The sequence below is a fragment of the Camelus dromedarius genome, chromosome 24 (assembly GCF_036321535.1).
Source record: "Camelus dromedarius isolate mCamDro1 chromosome 24, mCamDro1.pat, whole genome shotgun sequence".
NCBI lineage: Eukaryota > Metazoa > Chordata > Mammalia > Artiodactyla > Camelidae > Camelus > Camelus dromedarius.
The window spans coordinates 27,886,276-27,897,432 of record NC_087459.1 but is presented as its reverse complement, the minus strand read 5'-3'; the positions used below and the strand labels follow the sequence as shown (position 1 = coordinate 27,897,432).

At 58.9% G+C, this 11,157-nt stretch overlaps 2 protein-coding genes across 3 annotated transcripts; one reads left to right on the top strand and one right to left on the bottom strand.

Annotated features, from left to right (window-relative positions):
• The first annotated feature begins 66 nt into the window (after nt 1-66).
• Nucleotides 67-6,899, top strand: LRWD1 (leucine rich repeats and WD repeat domain containing 1). 2 transcript variants are annotated; one of them, XM_031432675.2, is made up of 15 exons: nt 67-251; nt 761-995; nt 1,113-1,196; nt 1,695-1,835; nt 2,083-2,187; nt 2,451-2,573; nt 2,651-2,765; nt 2,991-3,100; nt 3,295-3,502; nt 4,017-4,089; nt 4,196-4,336; nt 5,921-6,012; nt 6,186-6,341; nt 6,422-6,534; nt 6,631-6,899. In XM_031432675.2, the coding sequence occupies exons 1-15, from the start codon at nt 172-174 to the stop codon at nt 6,775-6,777; spliced, it is 1,923 nt and encodes a 640-aa protein (XP_031288535.1). In that variant the 5' UTR covers nt 67-171; the 3' UTR covers nt 6,778-6,899. The 2 variants fall into 2 exon arrangements, with proteins under 2 accessions (XP_031288535.1, XP_031288534.1); XM_031432674.2 differs by having other exon boundaries at nt 1,113-1,229.
• Nucleotides 6,900-7,110: 211 nt separating this feature from the next.
• Nucleotides 7,111-10,923, bottom strand: POLR2J (RNA polymerase II subunit J). Its single transcript, XM_010980723.3, has 4 exons — nt 10,768-10,923; nt 9,488-9,577; nt 7,912-8,086; nt 7,111-7,338 (listed from the first exon to the last, which is right to left on the bottom strand). Exons 1-4 carry the CDS (start codon nt 10,818-10,820, stop codon nt 7,303-7,305), a joined length of 354 nt encoding a protein of 117 aa, XP_010979025.1. The 5' UTR covers nt 10,821-10,923; the 3' UTR covers nt 7,111-7,302.
• Nucleotides 10,924-11,157: the final 234 nt, after the last annotated feature.

Genomic DNA, 11,157 nt, shown 5'->3' with positions numbered 1-11,157 from the left:
CTGGGAGTTGTAGTCCAAGAGCAGGGCATGAGCTCCTCCAGGATACTTCCTTCCGGTCGTCGCCGCCGACCGATTCGCGCGGCGCCACCTCCTGGACTCGGCCAGCCGCTGGCGCCAGCTCCAGGACTCCAGTGCCGCCGATCCGGTCAACGCGGGCCGCGCCTCCTCGCCATGGGCCCCCTCTCGGCGCGGCTGCTGATCCAGCGGGGGCGACCCAAGAGCGACCGGCTGGGAAAGATCCGGAGCCTGGAGTAAGGGCCGGGGCCACACAGCCAGCCACCCGGGCCTGGGTCGCGGGATGGTCGGGAAAATAGGCTGAGACCCTTCTCTTTTCGTTGGTCGACCCGGTTATAGCCCTGTTGGCTCCACAGAGTCTCTAATCACTGGAGCCAAACGCCGTCCTCGCCATAAGTTGGGCCATGGGCCCGGAGCGGCATTACCCCAGAAAAGGGCCTGCGCTGCTAGGGAGACAATCTTGCAGAAAAAGTATGGAGCAACCTGTTGAGATATTTTCAGAGGACCTGGAAAGCACAGAGGAGCCCCCCTAGAGGATCAGGAAAAGCATCCTGGAGGAGGCCAGCTCCCCCGAGTTCTAAAATAGTTACAAAATTAAAATAAGGTGGGGGGGATTTGGAGGAGAGGCTCCGCATGAGCAAGACATGTCAAGTGAAAACGCCTTTGGAGGCGCCATTGGCTACCACAGGTGTGGGGTGAGAGGCCTGCCTGCCCCCTGAACCCTCCTTGTCTGCCTCCTCCCCAGCCTATCAGGGCTGAAGCTGCTCTCAGAGCACTTGGACCCCAAGCTCCTGAGCCGCCTGAAGCAGCTGCAAGAGCTGGACCTCTCCAACAACCAACTGGAGACGCTGCCCGCAAACCTGGGCCTGTCCCACCTGCGCATCCTCCATTGTGCCAACAACCAGCTGGGTGATGTCACCGCGCTGTGCCAGTTCCCACAGCTCGAGGAGCTCAGCTTGGAGGGCAACCCCTTCCTGACAGTAAGTGATGGCTCCCAGCGGCCCCACATCCAGGGCCAGCAGTCTGTGGGCTGGGGCTCAGCAACCCCTGAGCCCTAGGCTGGGGCGACCCCAAGCCTCTCTTCTCTCATCCTCCAGGTCAGTGACAACCTGAAAGTTTCCTTCCTCCTGCCCAAGCTCCGTAAGGTCAACGGCAAGGATGCTTCCTCAACTTGCTCTCAGGTGGAGAACTTGAACCGGGAGTTGACCATCAGGGTAAGGGGCAGGGAGGTGTTGCTGGTGAGCATTCAGGGGCCTCCAGGAGCAAGTGACAGAATTAGACATTTGGAGGACACTAACGGGGGTTACAGGGGCTCTCTGCCCCAACTGTGAGCAGCCCTGAGCCCCTAGCCTGACCTGTTACTCTGAGCCTGGCTGTGGTGCTTGGCCTCTTGTTCTTGGAGGTCCTACCCTCTGCGTGTGCAGGCAGGGCCTGGCAGGGAAGGCTGGGACACTTTCTTGGTGACTTAACTCTGGGCCAGCTCCTCCCTTCTGGGGCAGTTTCTCTTTGTGTGTTGCTTGGGTTTGTACCACTTGCAGCTAAGGAGTCTGTGGTTCAGGGAGGCTTCCAGGAGGTGAGGTTGAGATAACCTCTGGCCATGAGATTGGAGGCAGAGGTGCCATGGAGGGTCCAGGAGAGCTGGGGTGGGCTGGGCCTGAATCTGGTCCCTTTCATGCCAGGTTACAGCTCACTGGGAGAAGTTCATGGCCGCACTGAGCCCAGAGGAGGGGGCGGAAAAGGCCCAGGCAGACTTTGTGAAGTCTGCTGTCCGGGATGTCCGCTACGGGCCCGACTCTCTCAGCGACTTCACCCAGTGGCGGGTATGTCCTCAGCCTGCTGTGCTGGGAGTCGGTTCTCACAGCTCCTCCCTGGTTCCTGCAGCCTGAGCCACCGTGGAAGACTCTGGCCACAAGGGGATATGGGGAGTGGGGCAGGTCAGGGAGGGCAGCCCTGCTGGCTGGAAATGCTCTTTGCCAACTCGGAAAGCACCCTCTGACTAGGAGTCTGGGCAGGGGCTAGAGGCCCCCGGGACTGTGCCCAGCTTCCTGATGGCCTGGCCCCACCTAGGTGCGGATGATCTCTGAGGAACTGGTGGCCTCTGGTAGGGCTCAGGTGCATGAGGCTGACGTCCCAGAGAAGCCCCCCCAAGTTACAGCTACACTGGAACCCAGGGTGAGTTCCGGGGAGCTCCCAGGGCCTGCTATGGCCCTTCCTGCCCAGGGAGGCAGCAGGGAAGCAAGTGTCGTGGAAATGAGCCCAGGAAATGGCCTCCAATCCCTGAGCTGGTTACTTCTGACCCTAGGCCAGCCCTTGCCTCCTGTACTCGTGGGAGGGCACAGTCCAGCCTCTGATGGGGAGGAAGGAAGTCCTGGGCAGATGGGCCCATGGTCACCAGGCCCTCAACCTGCCTGCCTGTCCCCCTGCCCCTTCCACAGATCAGGCCAGTGGCCTCGAAACGGCTGGGCGATGTCCCACTCAGCCTCTCTCCCAACAAGCGGGTGTGCACCTCCCCGTTGGCCCAGGTGGAGGGCAGCCCCATGGGCCCTGATGGCAGCCAGGTAAGCTAGCAGGGTGGAAGGGAGTGTGTGGCGGGAGCAAGGGCTGGGACCGCTGTGACCCCCCCCTTCCCCCACAGCCTGCCCTGCAGCTGGAGCCCCTGCACTTCCTGCAATGCCACAGCAAGAACAACAGTCCTCAGGACCTGGACACCCAGCTCTGGGCCTGCGCCTTCGAGCCGGCCTGGGAGGAGGGTACACCCTTGGTGGGCAGGCAGGGCAAGGGCCACAGGGAACAATCAGAACAAGCATCCTGGGCAGGGGGCCTGGGGATGCCAGCTGAAGGGGGTGGCCTGGGTGGATGGGGGATTCGGGGGCAGGAGGAACAGAGAGCTTGAAAAGTGTCATCAAGGGCAGGAGGCGGAGCTGCAGTGGGGAACCTTACAGAGGACGTTTCACCAGGCTGACCCCTCAAAACAGGGCAGGCAGGGGCCACTTCCCAGACCGTGGCCACGTGTGGCGGGGAGGCCGTGTGTGTGATCGACTGCCAGACGGGCATGGTGCTGCACAAATACAAGGCGCCTGGTGAGGTGAGTTCCGGGGCCCCGTGCCGGCAGGGTGTCCAGCGGAGCCTCAGCTCCCAGGGGCAGGAGTGCTGGGGTCGCAGTCCAGACTCTGCCACCTGTTCACCAGGTGGCCCTTTTCTTTGACGCCAGGCCACAGTTTCCCTGGCCTGGCCCTGCAGGCACATGCACATGCGTGACCGCTCCCCTCCCCTCCCCAGGAGTTCTTCTCAGTGGCCTGGACGGCCCTGATGGTGGTCACACAGGCTGGCCACAAGAAGCGCTGGAGCGTGCTGGCAGCTGCTGGCCTGCGTGGCTTGGTCCGGCTGCTGCACGTGCGTGCTGGCTTCTGCTGTGGGGTCATCCGGGCCCACAAGAAGGCCATCGCCACCCTCTGCTTCAGCCCCACCCATGAGACCCACCTCTTCAGTAAGACCCTCTCCCTGCACCCCCAGGGCTCCCTCAGCACCTGTGATCTGCAGCCGGACGCCTCAAGGCTCCCTCCCTGGGGTGGCAGGCAGCTCCTGTGGCTGGCGGGCCTCACGCCAGGCTCTGAGTTTGACTCAGGCTGGTAGAAGCAACATGGCTTCATGGACGACTGACTGATTCTGTCTTTCCCCAAAACCTGCTCTGTGGCCTTGGAGGTTCCCAGCAAGCTGGGCCACTCTGTCTGTGAGCTGGGTGGTTACCCCGGCTCTCCAGGTGTGGCGAGCCAGCCCAGCAAGGGTGATACCTGAGCAGAGGCCTGCGAGACATGGCTGCCTGGTCTGGGGCACGTTAGGTTAGAGCAAGATAAGGATGATAGGCCCCGGAGTCTTCTGTCTCCCAGCCGTGGCCCGCCCTCCCTCCCTGCCCTGGGACCACAGTCTCAGCCTGGGATGCAGCTGCAGGAGGGAGCAGGGCCTCCTCAGGGCCACGTCTCTCCTTCCCATCCCCTTCTCAGCGGCCTCCTATGACAAGCGGATCATCCTCTGGGACATCGGGGTGCCCAACCATGATTACGAATTCCAGGCCAGGTGATGCTTTGAGGCAGGGCTTGGGAGGTGGGGGCAGGGGCACTGGCCACTGGGGCAGGTGGACACCTGAGTCTGTGGTTTCACGTTCTCCCTCACCGGCCGGCAGCCAGCTGCTTACACTGGATGCCACCTCCATCGCCCTGCGCCTCTGCCCCGTCGCCTCCTGCCCAGATACCTACCTGCTGGCCGGCTGTGAGGGTGGCTGCTGCTGCTGGGACGTGCGGCTGGACCAGCCTCAAAAGAGGAGGTGAGAACAGGCAGGGATGCCTTGAAAGCCAATCCTTGGAGCTGGATGGCTGCCAGTCCAGGTGTGTTTCCCCAGGGACACCTGCCAGGGGTTGTGCCAAACCACGCCCCCTGTCCTGGGGGCTGTTTTCAGGGGCCTCTTCAGAGAGCTGTCCTGTTCCCACCTCCTGCTCGTCTCTCGGGGAAGGGCCCCTGGGCTGGTCTGTTGCCTCCTGGGCTGTGATCACCTCCCTTTCAACCCGGGCCTTCACTTCTGCCTGGGTCCTCCCACTCACCCACGATATGACTTTCCTCTGTCCAATGTGATTTCCTCATCTGTGAAGTGGAGACAGTAACTCACATCCCAGGGCTAGTGGAGGGGAAGGGAACAGTGCCTGGGCAGGAACGAGGCCCCGGAAAGGCCAGGTTGAGGCTTGCGGCTCATCCGAACCACCGGAAGGCCTCAGACAGTGCTTGGCAGGGGGTACCCTCATGGGGCCCACAGCCTAGTCTGGAAGACAGGCATTAAAATGCCACAAAGTGTGATTGATGTCAACTATGAAGGAAAGTAAGGTGCTCTGAGGGGAGCAGGGAGGCCGAGGGGACTCTGAGGTGACTGGTGGCGGACAGACAGGTCCTCAGGCTTATCCTCTCTATGTCAGCCCTGTGAGGGAATCAGGCGGGCAGAGGGAGGGAAGGTGCTCACACAGAGGGAACAGCATGTGCAAAGGGCCAGTGGCGGGGAGAGCTGACTGACCAGGGAGCTCTGGCAGCAGCTTGGAAAACCATAGGGAATGGCACAGGGCAAGTTGGCAAAGCTGCCTGGGCCAGGGGACACCAGCTCTGTGGGCCATGGTAAGATCTTGAATTTTATCCAAAGAGCAGGGAATAGCCTGGGAAGGATTTTAGGGTGGGTGGCTGGAGGGACTTGTAACTTGTCACAATGCCTTAGCACAGACTGTGGCAGCTATCAAGCCAGGTGTTGGTGGGGCCCCGTGCCACACAGGGGAGTTCAGCCCTGGACCCGCCTCCTCCCTCCCTGCACACTCATGTCTGCCTGGTGCCCAAGTCCAGTGGCTTCTCCCCCACATCTTACATGTGTCTGCTTCTCATGGTTGGTACTCGGCTGCCTTTCTGACCCCAGGTAGCCTCTCCAGGACTCCGGGCAGCTGCTGGCTAGCCTTTCTAAGCAGTGTGACCCCAGACACACTATTCAGCTTGGAAGCATTCAGCAGCCACTCCCCACTGTCTTCAGGGTCAGAGCAGACCCCTCCCCAATTTCTCCCTTCTCAGGCCTCCAGCCCTCAGCCTAGAAACACCTGCCTGCCTTCCTGGGGAACTGCTCATCTCGGTCAGCCCCAGAGGCACTGCCTCATTCCAGAACTCTTCCTGGCCACACCCCTACCCCTATCCCAGAAAAACTAGCCCCTCATGCTTCTAAGATCCCACCACCTGTCACTCAGTACACTCAGGCGCGGGCTCCCCCTTCCAGGGCCTGGAACAGAAGGCAGGCCCAGAATAAGTGCCCAGTGGATATTTGAATGAGTGAGCAGCTTTTTGTTTGTGCAGCCTTCTTAGCTGACCAGCATCTTCTGTTGCCCCGCAGGGTGTGTGAAGTGGAGTTTGTCTTCTCTGAGGGCTCTGAGGCATCTGGACGGAGAGTAGATGGGCTGGCGTTTGTTAATGAGGATGTCGTGGGTGAGTGAGCCCTGCTTAGGGGACAGGCTGGCCTCCTGGGACCCAGATGGGCCGTGGTCAGGCCTTCCGGGGGGGTCACTTCTCCATGGGCTGGGGTTTAGGTCCAAGGGCTTCTGAGGGGTCCCCACTGTGGGAGAGGAATTGCCAGGCTCCGTTCTTCACTCTTCCAACAGCCTCCAAGGGGAGTGGCCTGGGCACCATCTGCCTGTGGAGCTGGAGCCAGACATGGGGGAGCCGGGGCAGCCAGTCCACGGTGGCGGTGGTGGTCCTGGCTCAGCTGCAGTGGTCGCTCACCGAGCTGGCCTACTTCTCACTCAGCACCTGTCCTGGTGAGTCGCCCACCTGCCCCATCCCCGCCCCACCTCTGGGAGCTCTGCCCCACCTTAGATTCCAATCTCTGTCCTGGCAGATGAGGGGACTGTGCTCTGTGGGGATGAGGAGGGCAACGTGTGGCTCTACGATGTCCGGCACATCCTAGCGCAGCAGCCTCCACTGCTCGCAGCCCCACAGCCCCCCACGCAGGTATGCACGGCTCGCACCTCTCCCCCGATGGGGCGGGTGCGGCAGAGGGGCCTGGATCAAGAAGCAGGAGCCCAGCCCCCTCTGTCTTCCCATCAGATCCTTAAGTGGCCCCAGCCCCAGGCCCTGGGCCAGACAGTGACCAGGACTATGGTGAACATGGTAGTGGCCAACTCCACCTTCACCTACCTCACCGCTCTGACGGACTCCAACATTGTCGCCATCTGGAGGAGAAACCAGCCTTGACTGTGCGGGAGCACCTGCCTCTTGCAAAGCACCAGGGACACAACTTAACTTATTCAGCTTTGGGGGTAATGACAGGGATCTAATTATTGGTGAATACTTTTATTAAACCCTACTATATAAGAGGGCTGAGAACTGTTTGTGGGCCCCACCTGGTGCCCCTACACTGAGTAAGTCAGGCAGACGTGGCAGCTGGGGCTTCTAGAGCAGAGATTCCCAGAAGCACGTGGGTTTTCAGTTGCCTTCTGCTTCAGATGGCCACCCCATCACCTCTACCTCCACCAAATTGACAGTCCATCTGCGATGAAGTCGCCTCTGCTTCCATCCACATCTGGGTCTTTTCCAGCCATACTTTATTAGCAAGATAAAACAGACTCTGTGCAGGACACACCAGTGTTGGGGGCGAGGGGCTCACTGGAATCGCCACAAGGAGGCCCACAGCCGGAGGACGTGCTCTTGTCCACTTAGTGCCTGGAGAAGGGCTGCGTGCAGGGTAGGAACTGGCTGAGCAAGACTCCTTCCAGCCCGTTATTCAATTCCTTCTTGCTTGTCTTTGATGGCCACCTGAAGGAGAGGAAGGAGGTGGCACCTTTAGCTGGAACGGCTTTGGTGAGGATGTCAGAAACGCAGCCCCTGCATCCCTGACCAAGGTCTGTCAGGAAACCACCACCACTCCCTTCCCCAGAGCATAGCCACGAACTGAACCGGGGCCCCATACAGATCCAGGCGCTCGGCAGCCAGTCCTACCCACCCCACTACTTCTCTGTAGCACAGGGCCTGCTGCCTGGGACGGGAATCAGGTGGAGCAGGGGTGCTTCCTGGTGAAATCTGACAAGCCATGGATCGTTCCCACTCTAAACTGTCTAGACTTAGAAGCCTGTTGCATGAACAGGTGTGGCCAACCCTGCAATGATGTGGACAGCAGGGCCCAGGCCTTAACTTCGTAACCCCTTACCCCATGCTTCCTGGACGCTGGGGTGGTCATCCCTCCTGTCACCACCTCCACCCCTCTCACTCGCTCCCCGCCACCCCAAACAAGTCAGAGGACACACCCCAGAGGTCAACCTAGGTGTGGGCATACAGGCTGCGCCCAGACCGACCTCTCCCCCGACCACAGCGGCATGTCCAGCCCCTCACCCGGAATCGCTCTTCCAGCAGGGAGAGCTCGCTGATGAGGTCTGTGATGGCGTTGGTGAAGGCCTCCTGGGGGCTGTAGTCCGGGGTGGTCTGCACGCGGATGATGATCTTGTGCTCCAAGGGGTGGGGGACTTTGTAGCCAGCAAATAGCACCTGTGGGTCCTTCAGCAACTGTCTGAGATACAGGGATGGGCAGGGTGAGGGAGGGCGGTGAGCCTAGTGCCCCTGTGGCTCTGGTCCCTTGTGGCTGACCAGGCATTCTAACCAAGGAGTCTACCTGGTAGGTGGGAGCCTGTAAGCAAATGCAACTACTTTTGATGTTCAGTTGTTTGCCCCCCACTCCATCCTCAAGTAAAAGACACTGAAGAATACCATGTGGGGACTCCCTGCCTACACATTCCTGCATCCATGAGACCAATGACCCTCTCTAGCAAACAGGGTTTCCAGCAAACTTCCCTCAGGGGACATCAGGGACCCTGCAACGCCCCCAAAGAGACCTCCTTGGGCAATAAAAATCCAGCCAGTGTTCAGTAAACCAGAACACAAACCCCATTCCCAGCCCCAAAAGAGCATCTGGCACGGCAGTAAAGGCAGCAGGGGGAGGAGGCCCCGGGCTCTGAGCAGTTAAGGAAATGGAAATGGAAGTGCTCTGGGTGATGCAGGCGGACCGCTGCCGTCCGCACACAGGGGTCCTGGTCTGGGAGGCCATGGTGAAGTGAAGCCTGTGTTGTGAGTTGTGCCCTGGGCACCTGTGGGTTTTCTCCAGAGCAGCTCTGTCAAGTGTGAACACAGAGTGGGAGAGCCCTGGCACAGGTGGGGACACTGGGCTCACACAGTGTTGGGGCAGCAGGGGCCCAGGAGAGCCTAGGTGCACCACTGGCTGGGCTCTGGGCAGAGTCATCCAGGTATCAGATGGGCAACCCCACCTCCTACTCACAGCAGGAGACCGGGCAGGCTCCTGTCCACGGCCTCAAACATGCAAACCTGGGAAAGGTATGGCTTTGCTGATGGCACATCTCAGCAGCGGAATGACAAGTCCTTGGGCCAGAGAGGCAATCACATCGCTGACCACCTGCCTGGCCAGGACTTCACTGGTGCAAAACAACACCCACCAACCAATGTCAGGTGCCCATCAGGACACGGGGTGACTACAGAGCCCCTCTTCCATTTCCTTCCCTTATTCTATGAAGTTACACTCTCTGGCACATTTCAGAATGCCAGGTGTCACTGAGATCACTGCCACAAATGGGGGTGGGGTGAGTGGGAAGCAACCCTGACTGCTTATCCATGCTCGTGAGCACAGAGCCCCGTGCAGATCCCCTTTTCTGTGGCTTGCTGCACCTTCACTTAACTTTAGTCAGATAATGAGCCAACACAGAAGAGTGCCTATGAGAACAGATGTGGGTCAGCGTCATTTTGAAGAAGAGGTACTGGGATGTGTGAATTCTCACAGCCAGCACCCAGAAGGGCTTCCTGGAGCTCAGAGACACTTGAGAGTATTTTCTGGAACTTGTACTTGGCCTCAAAAGAGCCACATTAAACACAACCTCCCAAAAGCCTTTGATGTGGAACTTACGATTTAATAATGTTTCCCAGCGTGTGGTCTTCTTTGTTGATGGTGAACAAACAGGCATTGGGTACCTTGGTGTCCTTGTTAATGGTGATCCTAGGAAAAGGCAGAGGCGACAGATGGAGGGCAGGGGCTTCCCTCCTCCCCTGAGTCTAAACCCTGCCCTTCAAGGCAGGCTCAGGTCCCACCTCCTCCTGGTAGTCTTTCCCCATCTCTTCATCCCGTAATAGACCTCTCTGACTCAGTAGCAGTGTGGCTACCCCAAACCCAGTCACATCTGGTTCTGTGGGACTCTCACCTTCTCTGGATTCCTCCTTTTCCCTAAAGCAGAGCTTCTCAACCTTAGCACCACTGACAATTTTAGGCCAGATAATCCTTTTTTGTAGGGGGCTGTCTGGTATATAGTGTATATTAACAGCAGCCCTGGGCTCTACCCATTAGATGCCAGGAGCAACCCCTTTATGACAACCAAAAATGTTTGCAAGCATTACTTAAGTCTCCTGCGGGGCAAAATGGCCCCCAGTTAAGGACGACTGTACTCAAGGAAGACTGAAGTGGCTCGCAAGGGCTAGACCACAGAGCTCTGCATACCAGGCAGTTAAGAGAAGGAAAAGCCAACGTTTCAGACGGTCTCCTTTGTGCTGAGCCCTGGACTAAGCACTTTACATAAATTACCTCGTTTAATCTCCCCTTACAGACAATCCTGTGATTTAATTTCCTCCGGATGAGGAAGTGGGCCTCAGGCAGGTTAAGTTACTAGGCCAAAGACAGAGACCTTAGGCGGGGGATCCAGGAGCCAAGCGAAGGTTGTCTGCGCACTAGACTACATTTCCCTTCACCTGCAGGCAATGAGGAGTCACTGCAGGTTTTACAACGACGAATATAGATTCGCTATGAGTCTGAGAACCATCACTCTGGCTACAGCAAGGAGAATAAAAGTGGCAAGAGGGAAGACGAAAGAGGGGACCACCGGATCTCAGAGGAAAAGGTCTTTGGAGCCAGATTTCCTGGGTTTGAATATAGACTGGCCACTTTTTGTGCGCTTGGGGGAGTTACTTAACCTCTCTGAGCCTCGGTTTCCTCATTGGCAAAACGGGGAGACTCACCACAGCAGACACAGGTACGAAGTGCTCGGCCGAGCCGACGCTCAAGCAAAGGCTGCTTCTGTATTCTGTAACCACCCCCGCCCCTTCCCCGGCAAAGGACTGGCACAGAAGCCCCAGAATCCTCGGGCGCTGATCGTCAAGGGCCCACGACTCTCCCCTGCCCAGGCCGGTTCCACTTACTTCTTCTCGCCCTCGAAGAGCAAGAACGACTCGAAGGCGGGAGGTGCGTTCATCCTAGCGCCGCAGCCGCCTCCAAAGCCACAGTTGCCGCCACCACCGCCACCAAAACCCTACAAACCAACAACTTCCGGGTTAGCGGCTGCTTCCGGGTTCCGCTGGCGGTGCCAAACCTGTGTGAGAACCGGTTTATTGCCCCCTATTGGATTGGAGGGTCTTGCGCAGGCGCGAGAAAAGCTTGCGAGAGGCTCCGCGCATGCGTAAACCCGGAAGCTCCTTCCGTGTGCTCAACTGTGGGCGCACTTTGGCACGTGCTCAGAACGCTGCGGGCTCCGTTGGGTCTGAGACATCCTTATCCAGGCTAAGGGGAAACCTTGAGATGTTCTGCTTTCT